Source organism: Oryza sativa, chromosome 6 (genome assembly GCF_034140825.1).
Source record: "Oryza sativa Japonica Group chromosome 6, ASM3414082v1".
In the NCBI taxonomy this organism is placed as follows: Eukaryota; Viridiplantae; Streptophyta; class Magnoliopsida; order Poales; family Poaceae; genus Oryza; species Oryza sativa.
The window spans coordinates 13,837,713-13,861,417 of record NC_089040.1 but is presented as its reverse complement, the minus strand read 5'-3'; the positions used below and the strand labels follow the sequence as shown (position 1 = coordinate 13,861,417).

At 43.0% G+C, this 23,705-nt stretch overlaps 1 protein-coding gene and 1 long non-coding RNA gene across 3 annotated transcripts; both read left to right on the top strand.

Annotated features, from left to right (window-relative positions):
- Positions 1-203: 203 nt before the first annotated feature.
- Positions 204-2,609, top strand: LOC4340956 (xyloglucan galactosyltransferase XLT2). Of its 2 annotated transcripts, none has more exons than XM_015787219.3 (2): positions 204-1,807; positions 1,989-2,563. In XM_015787219.3, the coding sequence occupies exons 1-2, from the start codon at positions 346-348 to the stop codon at positions 2,195-2,197; spliced, it is 1,671 nt and encodes a 556-aa protein (XP_015642705.1). In that variant the 5' UTR covers positions 204-345; the 3' UTR covers positions 2,198-2,563. The 2 variants fall into 2 exon arrangements, with proteins under 2 accessions (XP_015642705.1, XP_015642704.1); XM_015787218.3 differs by having other exon boundaries at positions 243-1,807; positions 1,986-2,609.
- Positions 2,610-14,799: 12,190 nt separating this feature from the next.
- LOC107281387 (uncharacterized) lies at positions 14,800-17,813 on the top strand. Its single transcript, XR_010742183.1, has 3 exons — positions 14,800-15,167; positions 15,280-15,523; positions 17,474-17,813. It is a non-coding gene; the product is annotated as an uncharacterized lncRNA (long non-coding RNA).
- Positions 17,814-23,705: the final 5,892 nt, after the last annotated feature.

The window sequence follows — 23,705 nt, the reverse complement described above, 5'->3', positions numbered from 1 at the left end:
GTCTCGAATGGGTTCACATTCTTTATCTTAATTGCACTACCATTACACACATGTGAGACAATAGAAAGATAGACCACGTATTACTCACGGTAATGATAGTAGCATTACGGTAGAGGATCCTCGCCTCGATACGTTGCTTTGGATCCACTCCTCTTACGGGAATGCACGTAGTTTTATCAACCCTCTCTCCACGTGCCATCCCTGCTTTTTTCCACACCGTCCTCAGTAAACAACCGATACCATCCTTAAGTCGTCTCCCAACGACAGTGATGAAAAATTCTTGCTTACCACTGGCCGCTGACACTGACACTGCCTCCCCCTTCAAGCTAGTACCTCTACCTCCCAATGCCGGAGTCACCGACATCGCCACCCACCTCGCCGCTGCCGGGATCGCCCACCAATAATGCCACGCCGCCGTCCCCGGTGTCGGCGTTTCTGCGAGCCACCGTGCTGTTCGCCGCCTTCCTAGCCCTCCAGCTCGTGCTCTTCAAGTCCCTCCTCACGTTCCCGAGCTCCCGGTTCCTGCCGGCGCCGCGCCGCAGCAACAGCACCTGGGCCAACGGCGCCGTGGACGACGCCGAGGAGTGCAAGGCCGGGCTCATCTACGTCTACGACCTCCCGCCGGAGTTCAACCACGACCTCGTCGCCCACTGCGACCGCCTGTGGCCGTGGTACTCCTTCTGCCCCTACCTCTCCAATGGCGGCCTCGGCCGGCCCGCCGCCGAGGTACCGGCGCTCTCCGCCGTCGTGCCGAACGCGTCGCTGCCCAACTGGTACAACACCGACCAGTTCCCGCTCGAGGTCATCGTCCACCGCCGCCTTCTGTCCCACCGGTGCCGCACCATCGACGCGTCGCTCGCCACCGCGTTCTACGTGCCGTTCTACGCGGGCCTCGACGTCGGCAGCCACCTGTGGGGCCCGAACAGCACCGTCGCCGACCGCGACCGCGCCGGCGCGCGGCTCCTCCGGTGGCTCAGGGGGCAGCCGTTCTTCGCCAAGTCCGGCGGGTGGGACCACTTCATCACGCTCGGGCGCATCACGTGGGACTTCCGCCGGTACGGCGCCGACGGGTGGGGCACCAACCTGGTGCTCATGCCCGGGATGGAGAACGTCACCCGCCTCGTCATCGAGGGCGACCGCCTCGACCCGCTCGACGTCGGCGTCCCTTACCCGACGGGGTTCCACCCGCGGCGCGCCGCCGACGTCCGCGCGTGGCAGGAGCACGTGCTGTCCCTGGACCGCCGCAACCTGTTCGGGTTCGCCGGCGCGCCGCGTTCCGGGTTCCCGGACGACTTCAGGGACGTGCTGCTGGAGGAGTGCGAGGACGCCGGGAGCGACCGCTGCCGCGCCGTGGACTGCCGGGGCACGCGGTGCAACGACGACGGCGCGGCGGTGATGAGGCTGTTCATGGGGTCCCGCTTCTGCCTGCAGCCGCGCGGGGACAGCTTCACGCGGCGGTCCCTGTTCGACTGCATGGTGGCCGGCGCCGTGCCGGTGCTGTTCTGGCGGAGGACGGCGTACGACGCGTACCGGTGGTTCCTGCCGCGCGGCGAGGAGGGGGAGTGGTCGGTGTTCATCGACCGGCGGGCGCTGCGGGTGGGCAACGTGAGCGTGCGGGACGTGCTGGAAGGGTACAGCGAGCGGCGGGTGCGGCGGATGCGGGAGCGCGTGGTGGAGATGATACCCAGGCTGGTGTACGGCTCGTCGCCCGACGGCCTCGGCGACGGCATGGACGACGCGCTTGACGTCGCTCTCGGCGGCGTCCTCAAGCGGTTCCGCCACCGCCGGTGGAGCATTGGGCATGAAGGTGCGTTGCATCGCCTCTCCCTTTGTTTTATCTTTCTTTTTTGCTTGATTTTAGAACTAGAATTGAATTTAAGTCAACTTGAATTGAATTTTAGTACATCTTGGATCGAATCAAATTACTTTTGTGGTCTTTTTACGTTCACTGTAACAATTTTTGTTGGCTTTCGTGAGCATTGCAGCAGAGCGCCCGCCTGGGCGTTTGGTCGCTGGGGCACCACCACGGCGTGGCAGCAGCAAAACGACGACGCCTCCAACTTCTAACGGGAGAAACGGATCGGTGATTGGGCAGCGTGCGTCGCGGCACAGATCAACGGCGGCGTCCTCGGCGTACATAAAAACCGTCCTATCGGAAGCACCGGCATCAAGAAGCAAAAGCTTGCAGCAATCTTGACAAGCTTTTAACTTTCAAAGTTAAGCATAGAACATGCTTAGGGGTTAATTACTGAAGTCTCAGTCGCAATCTCTCTGATCTCGGATCATGGAACAAGAGGGTCAAATTCGCAGGAGGTTACATACAGAAGAGGTGATCTGGGGTCCTGTTGATTCCGGGGCTCAGGGTTTAAGAAATGATTAACCAGCTGTTTACTGCCACAGTGCCACCGCCCTCGATGCGTCGGTGTTCATTGCAGTTGACCTAAAGATGGATTATTTACAGGGTCTAGGGGTAGAACTGTAGAACGCGCATCTGACTGAGAGGTGTTATTGTATACTTGGGCACAGGTTTTGAGAAATACTATAAAGCTGTTGGTACCATTTGGGTTTACTTATTATAGCAAATTTAATAGTATAGCCAACTACTAATTCTAATTTATCTATAATTAATTCATATGATAGTTATCTACGAACATATACTATACAATATTAATATATGATTCTACCTGTCATACATACATTGTGTTTTGGAGTTTATGCTGCAGCTGGCTACAAATATGTAGTCTGATGTTCTTTTCTCTTCTCTTTTATTTTCTCGACATGTGTTTATAGCTGATTTAAAGTCTACTATTATGCCGACATGTGTTTATAGCTGATTTACAGTCTACTATTATGCCTGCTGTTATAGTATCTCCAATCACAAAACCAGATGTTAACCGAGAACAGTGACAAGTCATTGCAACAATTTGGTGCCCCATCCAAATTTAAAAGCTTGCAGGTGAATCGATGCATGGTTTATTTGTGTGCCACTTGTGGTTTAATGTTGGCTGTACACAAATCCACAGGGGAAAAAATTCTGAGATGAGCAGCTGTCACAAGTAGTAGTAAACAAAAATCAACTTGTCGATTCTTGAAATTGGCAATAAGAAAAGAAGTAGCATACGAGATCTAAAATGGAATACTTGACATACGTGTTGGAACAATTTTTTGAGTTCAGAGATGCTACTTTTTTGAAAATGAATTTCACATGAAAGATGCACCTAGCACTTCTAGTGAAGAACCCATTTTACCCTTTGATTCTTTTGTGCCGATAGAACACGATGAACAGACGCCTGTGAAAAATCCTGAGGAAAATAACACTGTAGCCACTTGAAGGAGCGAGAGACAAATGACTGCAAAGTTTTTTAGTGATAACTACATTGTATACCTTGTGGATGACACTCCAATAACCATTGAAGAGACATTATGTGCTGACGTTGACTATTGAAGGAAGCTTTACAGTGAGATGGATTCAATTATGTCTAGTGATACTTGGAAAGTCGTTGAACGTCTTGACAGGTGCAAAGTAGGATGCAAATGGGTTTTCAAGAAAAAAACTTAGGCCTGATGCTACAATTGAAAAGTACAAGGCAAGATTTGTGGCCAAGGGTTATACCCAAAAAGAATATGCGGATTTTTCGATACTAATTCACCAGTTGCTCTGTTGACCACGATTCGAATACTACTTGCTCTAGCAACCTCTCATGGTCTTCTTTTTTAATTAGATGGGCATTAAAACATCTTTCCTTAATGAGGAGTTGGAGGAGGATATTTACATGGATCAACTAGACATGTTTGTATTAGAAGGTCAAGAGGAAATGGTGTGCAAGTTGTTCTAGTCTTTATATAGCCTTAAGCAAACAACTAAGCAGTGGCATGAGAAAGTTCGACAGAACTCTGACATCCACTATCTAAACTGACAAATGCGTGTACTACCGCTATGGTGAGGGAGAAGGAGTGATCTTGTGCTTATATTTCAATGGCATGCTGATTTTTGGGACCAGTCTCAATGTGATTGAGGAGGTCAAGGACTTTCTATCCCAAAGCTTTGAGATGACATATTTGGGGCCTGTTTGGCACAACTCTAGCTCCCAACTCCAACTTACCTAGAGCCGGAGCTGTGCCAAATGGTCCAGATCCTTCGTATTTTTGGAGTAGAGTTAGCAGAGTTGCTCCTATAAAAATGAACTAGGGGGGTGGTGATGGAGTTTTGCTACTCCACAGCTCCACTCTATCCAAAAGACCCAATACCTTTTAATTTTTCAACATATTTGTGCAAAACTACCACTGACCTATCCCAACACACCTCCTCACCTCTCACTCCCGTAACCCTCCCAGCCACCGAGCCAAGCGGCGACAGGCGAACAGGTGGTGAGCAGCAGGCTGACTGCGGCGTTTCGGTGGCGGCTTAGCGGAGCTGCCGGCGGGTAGCAGGATGACGACAGCGCTCGGGCGGGCAACAGGCCGACGGTGGCGGCTTGGCGGCGGTTAGGTGGTGCATGGCTAGCGGCTAAGGCAACGAGCATGTAATCCCCTCAACCCTTTTTCCATTTTTTTTTAGTTTCAGATCTGGACCAAAATAACAATAGGGCGATTTTGCATGTATGTTGTGGGTGATTCTTTTTTGTATATGAACTATGTAGATGTGAAAAATTATCATGTGCTTATACAAATTGAAATGAGAACAAAATGGTAGACTATCATACAAATTTCACATCTGAACCAAGAGAACAATAGGGTGCTTTTGCTAATTATGTCAATTATTTTTAACCTCACAATTATGTTGCTTTAATTCTAAAGAAAAATAAACAATTATCAGTCATACATCAAGAAAACGGCAAAAACCACATGGGTACTATTGTCAACCTCCCCCCATCCTCTGTTTCAAGAGTTCTGGAGCTAAGCAAGGTAGCCAAACTCTTTTCATATGACCTCTAGCTCCCACTGGAGTGGGAGTTTGGAGCTAGGAGTTGGAGTTTGGAGCCCTACCAAACAGGGCCTTAGGGGTGTTTGATGTTATTCTTAACATTAAGCTACTGAGGGGAGATGATGGTGGGGTTACACTCCCACAATCCCACTATGTGGACAAAGTGTTGAGTCTCTTTGGTTATAGTGACTGCAAGCCAACTCCTACTCCTTTTGATCCTATTGTGTTATTAAGGAAAAACCGAAGAATAACAAGAGATCAATTGAGATACTCTCAAATCATTGGTTCACTAATGTATTTGGTTAGTGCAATGAGACTTGACATCTCATTTGCTGTGAGAAAGTTGAGCCAGTTTGTTTCAAATCCAGGAGATGATCACTGGCGTACTCTGGAATGAGTATTGCGCTATCTAAAGGCACTGTGACCTATGAAATTCACTATGCTGGGTATACAAAAGTACTGGAGGGCTATAGTGATTCAAATTGGATGTCTGATGTGGATGAGATAAAAACCACAAGTGAATGTGTGTTCACACTAGGAGGTGGCGCTATTTCCTAGAAGTCTTGCAAGGAGACCATCTTAACGAGGTCAACAATAGAAGCATAACTGACAGCATTAGACACTGCCACTGTTGATGCTGAATGGCTTCGTGAGCTCCTGATGGATTTGCTAGCGGTTGAAATACCAGTTCCGACTATCCTAATGAACTTTGATAATCAAACGTTGATTACTAAGGTGAACAGTTCGAAAGACAACATGTAATAATTTAGGCACGTAAAGAGACAACTGAATTCTATAAGAAAGCTGAAAAACTCTAGAGTGATAGCATTGGACTATATCTAAACTGCTAAAAATTTGGTAGATCAGTGCACTAAGGGCATATCGCGTAATGTGATGGACAGTGCATTGAGTGAGATGGGCTTGAAACTCACTTGAGTTACACAATAGTGGTGTCCTGTCCTATGTGATCGGGGATCCCATGAATTAGGATGGTGAAACAAGCTATTGGGTGGCTGGGGGAGAGACCCTTAAAAAGACTCATTTCTTTGATGTACTTTTCTCCTTGTCTGTATGGTAGGTTGGTGCATACCTTAATATGACCTGACTAGTTTTTCTTAAAGCAGAGATGTTAACCTACAGAACATCTGAGAAATAACACACCTATATGAGTCCGACTGCTAGTCACACTATATAAGATTTGGATAATCTCTAGATACTCATGAAAATTCTTGGAGTATGATTTATACACTCCAAACAAAGGGGATGCTATCGACAACCTAGTATCGGTTAAGGAATTGGGTAAAGCTTGACTGCACAAGACTGACAATTTAAGGTATAGTCCATGTTCAGTTGTGGTCAGGAGTAGCCGCTTTTCTAGGTGGAAGTTCAACTTAACAGTCTCTACTGAAACACTGGTATAACAAACATAAACAAAACCGATAACATTGAGCCTTGAAATTCGGTTGGGATTGTTAGAATTAAATGGGCTAGGCCCAAATTAATCCTAGCAATTCCAAGGGCCTACAATTAAAGTTAAGAGTTTAATACCACATTAGAAATCAATGAGAAAGGATCTCAACTTAAATAGGATGCTAAATGAGAGCATCCGTTGAGCGGTTGAGGTGGTGGTAGGAATGCCACCGCACGCACGTGCCGGGCTAGGTGTGGTGTGCATGCGAACGAGCTACCTTTTTATGAGGAAAAACATAACTGATTAATCCCATCACGTCTGTCTTGTTATATCCCATCTCTGGGGTAGACAGAGGGATTACTTCCGCTGTTCCATCTCTCCGGTTCTTCGTCGGAAGATACTCTGCTTTTTTGTTTCTTCGTAGCTTCAGCTCTCCCTGGTTCTGAGTAATTGCCCGTATGGGTACTCGAGATGAGCAGGACTCCGGAACTCCGCACCTGTGCATGGGATCTTCGGCGTATATGGAGGGGTTAATTCCTCTGTTCCATCTCTTTGGTTCTCCCTCGAAAGACACTCTATTCTTCTGTTTCTGTGCAGCTTTATCTCTCCTTGGTTTTGAGTACCTGCACGCACGGGTACTTAGGACGAGCATGCCCCTGGAACACCATCCACCTGAGTAACTGCATTGGTAGGTAGGCGATCAAGTTTTTGGGGAGCACGTTCTTTGCGTGAATGCTCTCAACATTGCTTCCTCTACATCGACAACCCTTTGCAACATGTTGACCAGTACCAGGAGCAGCGGCATTGGAGGAGAGCATCGGCAACAGAGGAGAAGGGAGCGACAACGACAACGATGGCGACAACACCAACACCATTGCCTCTGGATCTAGAGTGTTCTCCGGGTTTGTACTAGTCATCTCAGCAGTGTTAAATATGTTGTTAGATGCTATTATTTCTGGTAGCATATTCATGTTTATCACTATGTTAGAACTACCATTGTTTTCACATGTCATGTTTATTATGCTATATTTCTGAATTAAAACATGCAGAACTATGACTATATTTCCAACAACGCCCTCATCCACATACGTCATCCCTAGCCACACCTGCAACTATCATCACAGCAGGCGGCCATGTCCCATTCCATCACAGCCCCTTGTTCGAACCGCCATCGCTTGAGTGCACCCCATACTGTGGCCCTATCGTGCTTCTGGTCGGCAACCTCCCTCATGCCGGATCTCCCTCCATGCGACTCCAGGGAACGGGAAGAGAAAAAGGTAGAGGGGAGGAGAGTAGGTGTGATGAGCAGGGGAAGCATGCGTTTACGTGAGTCTATCCATCCCGTGGATACAAGTTTATCAAACATTGACTAGGCAGTGCCGTCAAGGCTTGTGAGCTTTTGGAAACTAGCTGCCTGCTCATGCAAGGATGAGATGGATAGCCCGGTGTGCGAATACACCAGTATGGAATTATCTCATTCACGCAACTGCTTGCAAGGTTTTAGTGAATACTAGAAAAGGCATCCATCCTGCATTTTATGGCTGGTAAACGGCCATACCAAATCAAACGGACTATTTCTTAAAGATGATGTTGCACACTCTTTCTGGATTTTTCACAATTTGGTCCTTTTGAAAAACTTATTTCGCAAATAGACCCCTAAAAAAACTTATCCCAGAAATAGTCCTTTTTTGGGTGCCAGAGTTGTTGGCGCTATCCTCCTACCAACGTGGTAGGTCGGTGCTGAGGTGGCAGGGGGGTGCGCGCCAATGTGGCTAGCGCTGCCCCCATCATTTTTTCCTCTCGTCTCTAGTGTAGAGGAGAGAGAGAGAAGTGCAACTTTTATTTATTTATTTCACACTTAGGAGCACTCAAGAACCAACCATAGAAAAAATAAACTTAAATGGACGAAATATGTGACTTGTAGAATTTTTCAAAGCTCTGCCGAAAAGTTTATCGCCTCAAAACACAATCTTGCAAGCAGAATTTGGAGATTCTAATTTCGCCGAACTAGGCAAAACAAGGGAGAATTGAATGTAACTTTTTCTGTAGCTATCCGTGGATGTATTATTTGCCTGATTTTGAGTCCGTATGAGAAAGTTACGCCTGTTTTAAGAAATGACACCCGAATGTAATAAAAAAAACACAAAGCCTATGTAAAAAAAAAGAGTGAATTTCACAAAACTACACGTTTTTGTAGTCCAAGTTACAGAAAACCGCATACACTTTAACACTTGGCACTTAAGTACATATATTTTGGTAGTGCAGTTTCACAAAACCACACTATCAATGAATGGATTCACCCGCGAGATGACCTAACTGTTTCACCTAGGACGAGGACTTGGCATCCTATTACCAGCAATCGCACGAAATTAATAGGATGCCACGTCCTCATCCTAGATGGAACAACCACGTCATCTCACAGGTGAATCTATTCGTCGATAGTGTGGTTTTGTGAAACTAAACTACCAACATATATGTACTTAAGTGCCAAGTGTCAAAATGTGTATGGTTTTCTGCAACTTAAACCATAAAACATGTAGTTTTGCGAAATTTACTCTAAAGAAAGGCTAAGATTGTTCGAAATCTAATCTACTTTTTTTGGGACTATAGGAAAAACCAAAACAACGAAGAGCAGGGAGAGGGGAGAGAGCGTCCCCCTTTCGGTAGAGCTTTGAAAAATTGTATAAGTGAAATATTTTGTCCATTTGAGTTTATTTTTTCTATGGTTGGTTCTTGTGTGCTCCTAAGTGTGAAACAAATATAAAAAAAAATGCACATCTCTCTCTCTCCTCTACACTAGAGACGAGAGGAAAAAATGGCGGCGACAGCCGGGGGGGGGGGGGGAGGGGGCACCCACATGTGGCGCGCTCCCTGTTGGTAATTCTTATGATCACAGATAAAATCCGCAAGCGCACGGATATACCGATGTTGCACTTCCCCTACAGAGTATTCCAAAGGGTATCGAATCCAAGGGAACGTGTGTGGTCAGTTCTTCCTTCGGTTCATCCAAGACACCAAGCAAAGGATAGGCCAGGATAGAGAGGATTTACTGGTGAGAAACAGTGTCTAGGGAAAGCTTAACTTTAATCATAACGCAATACTTCAGGCACTGGCAACGCGTTGTTCCCAGATATCTCTCTACTACGTACCCGGACAGGGAGGACTTAAGTGATCTCGAGGGCTGTCACCACCTCTACACCTACCTCAAACGTACTACGGGATACGTAGCAATTACTGGATAACAATTACCTAAACACCACATCTAAGCAATTAATATCTACTTCAGTGTTTATAACTCACCAAAGCAATCACTATATTTTAGTTGATTATAGTGAACAATAATCCCGTATGCTAATTAGGAACTAACCAAGAGATAATTCTCACAAGATAAATCTAAATTACTCATGAAGAATATTATATTGAAATCAGAGTAATAAACAGAATAAAAGAAATGAGAGAAGATTACCGACAACTCCGGAATTCTTCCGACTTCTTCTACTCTACTCTACTCTCTTCCTATTCTAGTATACAATATAGTACAATAGAGCCTCTTATAATTCAACTCAAGCTTGGAAGTGTGTGTTGAAGTGAGTGAGATGATGTCCTTATATAGGGGTATGTATGACGGTTAGTGAAGGGGAAATGTCCGAAGTGCCCTCCAACCGTCATCAGGGATGCATCTGGGACGTCCACGCCAAACCCCAGCCTGAATGGCTGAGATGTTGGTTCGACCGAACCAGGGGGTTCGGCCGAACCTGGGCTGGGCCCCCCTACCTGGCTTTTGGCCCATCTCCTCCCCTAGTCCTCCTCTATCCATTTCTCGGAGTTTTGGACTGTGTCTTTGATATTTTGATGAAGTTTACAACCCATCCTTGTATGGATACATGTTTCTCCTCACTTTAGTCTGATTTTCCTCCCAACTTCGGGGTTTAGCACCTGCATACAAATAAACACCAACACTTGTGGAATATGTGAGATTTAACACCTATCAATATGTTGGATGTTTTATTATCTGAACTTTATACATATATTGGCGGTATAGAATCGGCATTTAATAACCGCCAACACTCCCCCTACCACCTCAGCACCAACCCACCACAGTGGCAGGAGGAGGCTGGCGCCGTCCCATTGTATGACAGCGCCAACGACTTTGGCACCCCAAAAAATACTATTTCTGGGATAAGTTTTTTTAGGGGTTTATTTGCGAAATTATTTTTTCAAAAGGACCAAATTGTGAAAAATCCAGCACACTCTTTTGCAGGAAAGCCTAAGCACTTTCATCTTTGCCTTTTATTTTTTGAAGGAAAGGCAAGAGATTTTGCCTTATATATTGATAGAGTAGAGTTGAGGTCTAGGCCTCAGAAAAAAAAATGTACTTGACATGGTCAAAGAGAGCCAATGTGCACAAAAGAAAGCTCAAGAAAATCACTCTCCCAAAGGCTGTAACTCTGCAAGGTCTTGGGCTCCTGCCCTTCGCCATTGTAATGCCTCGTCTTTGATTGTCTAGATGATTAATGTTGGTGTTTGAGCCACATGCTGAAAGATTCTAGTGTTCCTCTCATTCCAGATCATCCATGAGATCAAGATGGCCAATGTTCTTAAAAGTTTCTTTGGGACACCTGGGGTGGAAGTGAGGAAAAGCAACCATTGCTTCCCCGCGCCACAGCTTGCCTACTCCTGTATCCTGAGGTCGAAGCTAGTCAAGTGCTGCACTGCCTCCCAAATTTGAATTGTGAGCCGACATTTTCCTATGGAGGTGGATTCCTGATTCTGGTCTCGTTCTGCACAAGGAGCATATCCACTGGTTTGTCCATCCTCTTTTTTGTAGCCTGTCAGCTGTCCACACTCAATTTTGCATAATTAGCCACATGAAAAACTTGCACTTAGGAGGTGCCCAAGGCTCCCATATGATGTGCCGGTACGGTCTTGCCATCATGCCCTCGAATTGCAGTTTGTAAGCTGACTTTGCCGACTACTTCCCTAAAGCGGTTAGTTGCCATCTGATCTCATCTCTTTGTTCGTCGACTAAACTTACTCGTTGTATCTTCTACCACATCTCCACAAACTGCTGGAAGTGCTTTGGTTTGTTGAAATCTTGGATGCACTGGTCCTTTGTCTATCTCTCGCCTGTTAGGGCTTCCTTTACTTTATTGTTTTTTCTTCTTGACACCACGAAGATGTGTGGAGCAATTTCTTTTGGCACTTGGCCAGCAAGCCGCTTCGAAATCCAAAATGAGGCTTTAGTTCCGTTTCCCAGGCGAATCTCTGTGGTGGCATTGAACATCTGTCTATCTACCTCATAGCATGGAATTGGCGTCCCCACCCATGGCGGCTCGTCAGTCGACCATTCTACCCAAAGCTAGTGAAGACGCAAAGCTCTCCCGAACTTTGACAAATCCATGATTCCCAAATCGCCTAGGTCCTTCGGCATGCAAACGTTGTCCCAGCTTACTTTGCATTTTTCCCCCGACATATTATCTCCTCCCATCCACAGTAATTTCCTCCGTAGCTTGTCCATTGCACGTAGTGTGGTTGCCGGCACCTTTAGGGTTGTCAAGTGGTAGGTCGGTAGCACTGTGAGGGCTGTTTTTAGAAGCATCGATTTGTCCTTCGTATTTATCATCTTGCCCTGCCAGTTTGCTAGGCATGAGCCTGCTTTGTCGAGGATAGGTTGGAAGTGGATTTTGTTGAGTTTCGAAATTGAGAGGGGGTAAGCCAAGGTATTTTATAGGGAAACTCTTTATAGTTGCTGGGAAGTTATGTAGGATTTTCTGAAGATCAATGCTGTCGCACCTTATTGGCACTACTTGTGTCTTTTGAAGGTTTGTCTTCAGGCTAGTCGCTTCTCCAAACATTGTAAGCAAATGGCTGAAGTTGTTGATGTCATGTTTTGACTGATGTAGGAAGATGGCAACATCGTCAGCATAGAGGGAGGTCCCGAGTCGAGGCAGGCGCCCGTTTAGGGCTGTCAGGAGTCCCGCCTCATTCGCATTATCAAGCAACTTGTCGAGGGGTCAATGGCTAGTATGAAATGGAGTGCCGAGAGGGGGTCACCCTGTCTTAAACCACGACCGTGTGTGATCGGCAGCCTTGGGGTCCCGTTGAGCAGGAATTTTGATGTGGAGGAAGAGAATAGGGTGGTGACCCAGTTTCGCCATCTCCACGGGAAAACCCTTTGTGTCAGCAGCTCAAGAAGGTAGTCCCATCAGATGGTGTCAAAAGCTTTTGCAATGTCTAGCTTGAAGATGAGCATTGATGTTCTTGTTTGATTATACCGCCTTGCCATGTTTCTCACATACATAAAATTGTCGTGTAAGCTCCTCTTCTTTATGAAAGCGCTTTGATTTCTGGCAATGAGAGTGCTCATGTGAGGTTGGAGACTGTTGATGCGAAAAACACACACTGGCCTAGGAGATCTGCTTAGATCCAGTGCAGGTCCAAATCTTGGTGAGGTGCGGCGTGCCAGTCAGTTTGATCCTGCAACTGACAAGATGTGTAAACAACGGATCAATGAGCCGATTGGCCGACAAGCCGATAGATTAATTCCAGCCTATGCTGATACCAGCCGATAGTGATAGTATTTGGAGCTATTGGCTATATATCCAATGTATATTCTGACGCTTGATGTAAATAACAATATAAAGGCAATCAGCCGATGATAATGCAAGAAAGCAACCATATAATCCAGTAGAAACCAATCGGCTAGCAATGATATGATAGAATAAGCACTGATCCGAAGGTTAAAGCATACATCGGCTGGACGTCCGGTGTCATAAAATCCACAAGATTAGATAAACAGTGAAAACCTTTGTTGTCATTGGTTAAATCCAACTTATATATGCAATCCTTGTAGGCCGATGCAACATCTAGATACCTCATCGGCTGAAACCCCGATGAAACCCTTATTAGCAGTCAAGAAGCATGCTAGAGATTATGGTTCTAAACACGACTTAGTAGATCAAACTTAACTGATGCAACACTAAGTATGAAAAGAAACATAATATCTAGACAATCAAGCCCTTAACTGATTTTTAGGGTGGTAGATGCCTTAACTAATCTAATCTAGTTAAACAATTTAGCCGATACCGACAGAAACCCTAAAGCGAGAGACAACCGATAGAGCTAAATTGAGATACTAAGACTAGATTAACTAAGACATATGATAAATAGGTAGACAAATATATCATCCAAACCGGAGCAATCCAAGAGGTCGAATGTACTGATGCAGCCTTGAACGACGCCGACGTAGACGAGACAATTGTCTGGGCCGGCGGAACGTAGGACTTACCCTTTCACCGGAGATCGAACTGAACCGATACATCTCTGCATCAGGTGCCAAATTCCACCGGTTGATAAGTAAAAACCTCAGAAAAGAGGGTGGCGATACGCCGAAAGTAGTTGTATTGATTGAGAGATAATTTACAATGACCCCGGGTGTACATATTTATACCCATGGGGAGATACTAGTCCTTGTAGGACAAGAAAGGAACTTTCCTAAAGATAAAAGGAAAACAACAAACTATTCCTAATTAATAGATAACTTGCCATGCCGCATCACTCGGTCACTTCTGGATAAGCTTCCTTTAATAGATTAATTTCCTTAACCGAATATAGCAGGAATCCGACTATTGGCGATGTTATAATTCTCTTAGGGGCTTACCAAATTTTGGCGTTAACAGAGACGTATGGATAGAACCTTTGAGATTATTTTCGGGATGCCGTGGATCAACCTTATGGGGCTGTAGTCGGCAAGCGAGTCGATGCCTTCTTTTTTTGGCAGTAGTACCACATTTTCCGTGTTTAGGATCCCTAGGGTGTTATTTGTTTGGTTTCCAATAGCGCGGATGGCTGCTACGAGGTCGTGCTTAATATCTTCCCAGTAGTGCTTGTAGAAAGCACCGGTGAAGCCATTGGAGCTTTGTCACATGACATCTGTTTTATTGTGGCCAGGACTTCTTCCTCTGTGATTTTGGCTACCAAAGCTTGTAGGTCAAGCTGCTGCATGGTTAGGTCCTCCCAGTTGAGGTCCATTGATCACGGCGGCTGCCTGGACATGATCTATGAGAAGTGATCAGTGAGCCTTAACACAATCATATCCACCAAAAGCATTGAACCTCACCACCTATTCACCCAAGATAATCTGAATCACAGTTTGAGTATCTTTTGCATCTAGTATGTAAAAGAGATTCCTGAAATGACATGCACATTGACTGTACAGCTAAAAAAATGATTATCATACCAATATATGAAATTTATATATTGTCCCATACATGTAACTTATTATGTGCTTTATTTTGCATTTCTTGCCAAACAAGGTCTAGTATGTAAATAATCATAATGGGAATACCCATTTTAAGCTAGTTGAAATTTTGACCATTGGATCTAAAACATGTGGCTTGCTTGCTTTGCACTACTACTATATATTTCACCCGCTTGCTCTCCAAAAAAAAAAAAACCCTAGCCTCAGGCACGGCGCCGCCAAACACCACCTCCCCCTCTCCACTGTCTCCTCTTTCTCTTCTACCATACTTCCCCCGCCTCTCTTACTCATGATATCTAGCTCTAACATTTGTTGTTTGGCCTGTATTTAGACACCTTTGCCACCCTATTGCGAAGAACTCAAATCTATAGGTACAAAGGGATGAAGGGAAAATTTTTGTTCTAGATCCAAAGAAGCAGCATATAGTAATACTCATTAGGATCAAAGATCAATGTCTGGAAACATATCTCCTTCCCGATTGTTACCATTGACATCACCTTCCAATGATGTGTCATCACCATGCTATTCCCCACCAAAGCTGATTTCACCGAAATCACAAGTGAGCTCACCAGGTAATTTCCTTTGGCTCAAAGTATATCATTTCATTATTCATAAAACTCAGCATGGTTGAATTCGTATGACTTGCATTTTCTAAGGCATTGCCATCTAAATTGAAATCCACAGATATAGTGGAGTACATCACACCTAGCATCCACAAGCAGGAAGGAGTTGCCCCATTCAAACCCTTAGATCCGATGCCATATGTCCCACCTCAGGTTAGGCGAAGGCTAGCCCCAGCCCCATTGAAACCCTCAGATCTGATGCCCATCGCCGCATCTCGGATCTATCAACAAGAAGGAGTTGCCCCAGTTGCAACCCTCAGATATTTTTCCAAGCGTCGCATCCCAGATCTCATTGGATCTAGATGGTAAGAAGAGTTTTACATCCTCTTTTCTATGTTCCTATTTTAGGGATATTCCCTTTTTTTATTTCTTCACTGAATTGCATATATATTTGATTTCTATTGATCAAGTAACACTATATTCTTTGTGGAGTTCTTTTTCTAGAATATTTCATAAGAGCTGTATATTGAAGGAAAGCTAAATAAGTGTACAGATTATGGTTCATGAATTAGACACATCTAAGAACAAAAGATAGCCTTGTCAAGCACCCAAAAATATATATAGTTTTCTAGAAAATTCTTCAACTAGTGGTAAGAAGAAACATATCGGGTAGAAACTTCATATAATTCTATGCTGTCACACTACCAATTGGTTATTATTTATTAGTCGTAGAGTAGTTAATAATGCCTTTTGACGAGCAAACAACAATGATGATACGAACGAATAGAAACATTGTCAGTCAGTTTTTATGGGTTGTGATGTTCAAGAGAAACAATAGAGAAAAATTGGTGCTGAAACATCAACTTGTTTTTTTTATGTACCATTATAGTACTGTAGAACATAATTACTCCTCCAACCCCAAAAAGAAAAAAAAATCCAACGTTGGCGAGGATGATACATCACCTAGGATAACGAATCTTGATGACTGTAGTGTGATAAGGGCATTCAAGGTTACCTGTTCATTTTAACAATAAGCTGGTAGGTTATTGGTCCACATTAACAATATTGCAATAACTTCACTTTTAATTTTGTCAATGGAGTTAAAATGTAAAACCACACACATAATACCTATATCCCAAAATAATTGTATTTGTAGGATTCATAATTTGTCCCAAAGTAGTTATCACTCTAGAGTACAAATTATTCCATCAATCATCTCTCATTCAAATTTCTCACTATTCCACCCTCAATCACCCTCACACTCTCACCTATACACCATTTAACGAAGGGTATCATAGTTTTTCTTCTTAAACCTTAATATATGCTAAACAATCTAGAATTAAAATTATTTCGGGACAGAGGTAGCACTTATATAATGAAATTGAGGGACTAGATAGCCGAGTGAAAAAAAAAACTAAAATTGCCAAGGGGAACACAAACTAGTACCAGCCAATGTATTGGCTTGTTAACTTTGGTACGTAATCCTAGAAAACCATGCACTACAAAACTCGCTGGGAACATTTATATGGTTTCTGTTAAGTTACTTGATTTTTTTAAAAAAAATTCATATAAGAGAGAGCTTACTTGTTTATGTTAGGAACAACAGTAATCAGGAACTGTCCTAGAAAGATACTGTACAACAGCTAAAATGGCCATGAAAAGTAATACTCGTATTCACATAATCAGACCGAACGAATGAACAAGAAGAAATATTAATGCGAGGGCATGAAGATATCCTAGAAAGATTCCTTTACTAATGCAGTCCATCCCCTTCTGTTTGATGCCCAGTTGTAAACTAATATCACTCATGTTTTACGGTAAACCAAACAAAAGTTTAGGAAAATTCGAATATAATTATTGTAGATTGAAATATTTGAGGGTAAGTTTGTTCATTGAAATTGGGTCATCTTGAGCAGCAGGAAAATATGAGTCGACAGTGATAGTTCTGGGATGGGAAAGAGATGAGTTAAGGCTTGCATCACTGATTGAATGCCATGGTAGTCGTTTTCAAAATTTTTCAATCCAACTATATCTGGAACAACCACAATGACCATCGCTGCATAAGAATATTAGCCTTTTGCGTTCTTTTCCAGTTTTGCTCTGCATAAAAATATGAAAATAATATCATGTAATATACTTTTGGATTCAAAATTGGTGCCTGATGTCGTGGAGCATATCTCTAGAAATTGGCTTTGCATTTTTTCCACAAGGCAAAAGAAATTGTATTGATTGAGAAATGACACTTGTTTTGAATAGCACAAAATCGTTGATATTACAGTTAATATGAATTGCACTTGTTCTTTGATTGACTTTAGGGTGCCGATAAAGAGACCAAAGTACGTCTGTGATGCTTCGTCAAGGACTGAGGAGTCTTCTGCCAAATAGCAGTTGAAGCATTCAACAAAGCGCCAATCTAATTTAAAGCTTGGTAGAGATGGAGTGCCAATCATTTCATACATCGTTTATGTCTACTTTGTGAACATGTATCATTTTTAGTTGTTATATCTTGTTTATGAACTCAAAAACAGTTTGCTTGGTTAAGCGCATAACTCTGTCATTTAGTTTTATATCGGTTTTCTGATCCAAAAATATGATGGGTGTTTAAACAAACAATAATGAATATTGTCTTTGTGGATGTCCTGATTTAAGTATCTACAGTTATTGTTTTCTGAAGTTGAACGTGTTCTGGTGTTGAGCTTACCTGAAGAAGCCATGTGAGAAGAAGCTTGGTGTCGTCAGTGGCGTTTAGCTGCAGAAACCTATCTTTGTTTTTGCTGTTGTAGAAGTGGAACATGCAGATTACAGCCAGCTGGAGCAGTACTTCAGAAGATCTGTATTGTAGAACTTGATTCTTACATGAAAAAAGATAAGGCATTGTGGATTGATGGTTTGTCATTATGGTGTGATGAAACATACATAATCATGTGCTGTCTTCCATTTTTCTCGCTTGTTCTGTTATTGTCTTCCCCTGATTTATTCTGTTGTTATGTTGTGGCCGGTGACACTCTCTCTATCTGCAGAGGGAGATCGCTCGAGTCCAGTTAAGCCACGTACCATGATCAGGACGTGCGTAATTAGGAGGCTTTGTGGACGTGATTTATTTTCTAGTTTCGTTTACAATGCAGTGAGGAGGATCAGAAAGGCTTTGAGCCAAAAAGTGCATGATTCATCTTCTTTAAAATTGACTTTCGAAAGGCCTTTCAAATTGATGGCATGGGATTGCATTTTGCAGAACTATCTAATTACTCTATCTATCCCCTTAGTATTTCTTTCTCCCTCTTCTGCTGGTGTGGAACATGATGGTGTGGAACATGCCCCTGGAAATTGGCATTGCATATATTTTTTTCCACTAGCCAAAACAAATGGATAGAACCAAATTGGTGATCTTATTGTTTTTATTAATTCCACTGTGCTTTGATTAACTTTCGGGCGATTATGAGGAAAATGAAAGGCGCAAGGGATACTTGATGGCTCAAGGATATATGGAAACAGAGAAATGGAAAGATTTTTCAAAATATTTTGCTAGATGTGGACTGCTGGTTTCAAAAATTTAAGAATGAAGTTCTCATTCATATGTGTAGAATGAATGAGCCTCTTAAACAATTTGTTTTTCGATTGGTTACGATATTTATAATTTTGATATTCCTATTCCTGCTATAAATAATCTCTTTCTTATAATATATAACTATTGGGCAATGGCCTGGTAGTATTTCCAGTAAAAAAGAGAGAGAGAAGGCATAATGCATGATGGATTGATGGTTTCTCACATTGGTGGATGCAGAAAAATTTTATAGTCCAGGTAAATCTTAGTTGCTAAGAAAACCATAATCAATCATACATTAGGATAAAATTCCTTTGAGCATGTGCCAACGAGCCTAGGCGGCTGCCCGAGATCACCGGATGGTGGCTTCACCATTTGTTTCTCATCATGGTGGATATTTCTTATTTTTGTTGCTTTTCCTTTTTTTTATCCGTTATAGTAGCTTTCTCTGTTTTTCACCTTTCCCCGTATTTACTCTGTTTTTTGAGCCGAGCAAGTCATCTGCTCTCTATGCAAATCGAGGTTGCCTGTGGCTAGTGGAGTTGCACAGTGCACACCACAAAAAGGATGCCCAAGTTGCCCAACACATAAATACTGCCCATGGCATTGTAATTAGCAAGGATTTAAATCTCCGGCTATAGCTACCGCTATAGTCGGAGATAGCTGCTAGCAAAGGCAACAGCTAAGAAATGCCACTTTTGCTGCTACATAATATATGACGCTAATAGCTTAGCTTAACGGGAGATAGCTGCTAATTTAGCCTTCAGTTAGCGGCAGCTAAGCTTTGGCTTTGGGCTGAAATTAGCTATGGGCCAAGGCCCATCTACTTCTCCTGTAAAGGAGTAACCCTAGCCCTACGTCGTCTCTCTCTTCCTCAGTCTCAGCCTTCTCCTCTACAGGCGACAGTAGCGGCTGCGACTTGCAGCTGCGCCCGGAGACGGCGGCGGCTACAGCTTCGCCCGGAAGCGACGGCTGCGGTTGCGCGTGGCGGCGGCTATGACTGTGGCCTCGCCCAGAGGCGGCGGCTGCGACCAAAGGCAACGGCTGTGATGGCGGCGGCCCACTCCTCCTCTCCCCCAAGCGTCCCCAAGCGTCACTGTTCCTGATCTCCCACAAGCGGCACAGGCAAGCTTTTCTCTGATTCAATGAACTATTTATCATGTCCCTGTGATGAAATGTGATGTCAAGAAAATTCAGTACAATTATCAAGTGGTGAACTATTTATTTTGTTCCTGTGATGACATATTTATTCTGTGAGGCTGTGACTCATATCCATTTTTTGCAAAACAGCTAAATGGCTAAGGGCTATAGCTGATCATAGCTGTTGAAAGCCCAAGCAGCTAAAGGCCTTAGCCAGCGATTTAAATCATTGGTAATTAGGTGGCTTCAGTGGCCTCGTTTTGTTTGCTATCTCCTTTATATCGCAATGAGAATTATCACAAAAGCTACATCAATTCCGCGGTGTAAAAGTGTTGTTCATCTTCCTCATTTTCCTAGTGTTCCAAGCTCATGCGAGTAGTCGGTTTAAGTTAGACGTTTTGGTGCCAAATCCACAATTTCATTTTGATTGGCATAGTTTAGACAATACCATTACAAAGGTACGCGAGTTACAAAATACCATCATATATATAAGAATGACATGTGGGGTATGGACCATTGGACACATACGATGATATTTGTCAACTTTATAATTTGTGATGACATCATATAAAATGGAGATACTAGAATAGTAGAATGAGAAATTTGCTCCTTTGCTAGATAGTTGGGAGGGCAATTTGCTGTTTTGCTATGAAGTAGATTGCCATTGCTAAAATGCAACGAACTTCATAAGGGTATTGGCAGAGTTGCCACAATACCAAAGGAAGTTACATATTTGCCCCCTTCTTCTAACACGCCCATTCCCCCTCCTTGTGGTTGTGAATGAATACAAGCATGCAAGCACAAGTGGCAGTGGCGGTTCCTAGCATGTGCACGGGTGGTTGTTGTGAAGCAGTTTGTGGATGTGTGTGCAAACAGTGATGCCAAGTTGCAAGACGAGACAATATATTTACTTCATAGCTAGGGGAGGGAGAAGAGAGCAATTTGGTCTTCTTTTTTGGCTAAATCTGTTATATGTGGCAAAAGAGAAAAAAATCCACTCAACTACAGGGCATTTTAACAAATCAACCTAACTTGCAACAAAAAAGATGAGAAACTCTATCTATGTGGCAAAGGAGCAATTTTACAGAACTGGACCTCGAAAGTGACCAACAGCCATCGTGAGGTTTCCGATACAACGATTGGTTTTCTTTGAATTGTTTTTACTTTTTATCGGAACATTTACAAGAGATCTATATCAAACCCACCAAAACCAGCCATTGTTTCATAATCCATAATTCCTTTCACCAAAAAAGTGTAAACTTTAATAACAAAGTTAATTAGCTATGGACTAATTATTCCCAACATTATATGTGTTTATGTGCTACAAGTTTACTATACTGCATTCCCAATGTTATGTCTGTTTATATGCTATTCCCTCCATTTCAAAATATAAGGATTTCTAGGATTCAAATTTTGTACCACAATATAAGCATTCCATTTCAATATTATGTCCGTTAATGATTCCAAAGTCAATCAAATGCTTCGAAAGGGAATCTAACTAATTCAAAAATTCAAAAATTGACAACTGAAATGATCAAAAGAGAATCCTTTACTTAACCATTGTGTTTTCTAAACATATTAGATAACCTTATATTTTTGAACAGAGGGAATACAAATTTACTACACTATACTCCCCCGGATGCATACAATAAGATGTTTTTGGTCTGTACTAAGCCAAAAACTGCTTCAAGAAGTTTATAGAAAAACATAGCAACATTTCCAACAAAAAATAAATATATTCTCAATATACATTCCATGATGAATGTGATGAAATTAAGTTGAAGAAGTTTGACGCAGCACAAATCCAAACGTCTTACAATATTACAAGAGTATATGGCCTCAAAATCAAAACATAAGAAACTAATCGATTAGCTAGTTATAGGAAGAATGCTAAAAAGACAATAGAGAGATCGATGACAATCTTATTACCATACCAAGCAAGTTCTTACTACTTGATTGCTACCTGCCACGAATCAAGCATAAGCCGCCCAATACAATGGTAGTGGCTGCCGGTCGCAGCAGCAGCCCACTTCTGGGTTGTACCTAGCTATATGGTGCATGTGCGAGTCTTGGCACTAGCGCTGCTTTGTTGCTTGCATGATGTGGTAGTCAAGGTACAAGAGAGCGCACCCTAGTAGGATAATCCTAGAATACTTGTTGATGCAAAAAAACACACACTGACCTAGGAGATCTGTTTAGCTCCAGTGCAGGTCCAAAGGTTGATGAGATGCGGGCGTGCCAGTCAGTTTGACCCTGCAACTGACAAGATATACAAATAGCAGATCAATGAGCCGATCGGCTGACAAGCCGATAGATTAATTCCAGCCGATGCCGATACCAGCCGATAGCGATAGAGTTTTGAGCTATCGGCTATAATTCTAATGTAGATTCTGACGCTTGATGTAAATAGCAATATAAAGGCAATAGGCTAATGATAATGCAAGAAAGCAACAATATAATCCAATATAAACCAATCGGCTAGCAATGACATGATAGAATAAGCACTGATCCGAAGGTTAAAGCATATATCGGCTGGAGGTCCGATGTCATTAAATTCACAAGATTAGATAAACAGTAAAATCTTTGTTGTGATCGGCTAAATCCAATATGTATGAAATCCTTGTAAGCCGATGGAACGTCTAGATAACTCAATGGCTGAAACCCTGATGAAACCCTTATTGGCAATCAAGAAACAGGCTAGAGATTATGGTTCTAAGCACGACTTAGTAGATCAAACTTAACTGATGCAGCACAAAGTATGAAAAGATACATAATATCTAGACAATCAACTCGTTGACTGATTTTCAGGGTGGTAGATGCCTTAGCTAATCTAATCTAGCAACACGATTTAGCCGATACCGGCATAAACCCTAAAACGAGAAGCAACCGATAGAGCTAAATTGATATGCTAAGACTAGATTAATAAAGGCATATGATAAATAGGTAGGCAAATATATCATCCAAACCAGAGCAATCCAAGAGGTCGGATGTACTGATGCAGCCTTGAACGACGCCGACGTAGATGAGACAATTGCCTGGGCCGGCGGAACTTACCCCTTCGCCGGAGATCGAACTGAACCGATGCAGCCCCGTTTCAGGTGCTAAGTTCTGCCTGTTGGTAAGTAAAAACCTCGGGAAAGAGGGTGGTGATGCGCCGAGAGTAGTTGTATTGATCAAGGGATGTTACAATGACCCCGGGTGCACATATTTATACCATGGGGAGATATTTGTCCTTATAGGACAAGAAAGAAACTTTCCTAAAGATAAAAGGAAAACATAAAGTCCTTATAGGACACTAAACACACTTTCCTAAACATAAAAGGAAACTAACAAACTATTTTTAATTAATAGATAACTTGCCATGCCGTATCCTCCTTGAACTCGGTCACTTCTGGATAAGCTTCTTTTAATAGATTAATTTTCTTAACCGAATATAGCAGGAATCCGACTATTGGCGATGTGATAATTCTCTTAGGAGGCTACCAAATTTCACCGTTAACAATACTGCATGGTGAAATGTTTTAGTGATAATTCTATGCACTTGCATATTATCAAAATTTGTCACGCTTAGGAATGCCAACACCTATTCACCTAAGAAAAACTCAATCACAGTTGGTCTGGCCAATCTCCAGTACATGCGTCTAGTATTTAAAATGGATTCTCATAGCGATAATGGAATTTCTACAACAATCGCAAACCCCCCAAATAAAATCTGAGGATAAAGCTCAGAATAAAAACAATTGCTGTAATCTTACTTTCGGTATTGACTATGATGGTTAACCAAATAATCCAAAAATTTTGCTGACACCTTTGAATCATTATATGCTTCACAAGTGGTGAACTGAATCTCTTGTCCTTTTAATCCA

Excerpts from the sequence above, each read along its gene's own strand:
- LOC4340956 (XM_015787218.3), top strand. The coding sequence starts at position 346 with ATGCCGGAGTCACCGACATCGCCACCCACCTCGCCGCTGCCGGGATCG. Across the intron at positions 1,808-1,985 it reads GTGGAGCATTGGGCATGAAG|CAGAGCGCCCGCCTGGGCGT; the intron begins GTGCGTTGCATC and ends TGAGCATTGCAG.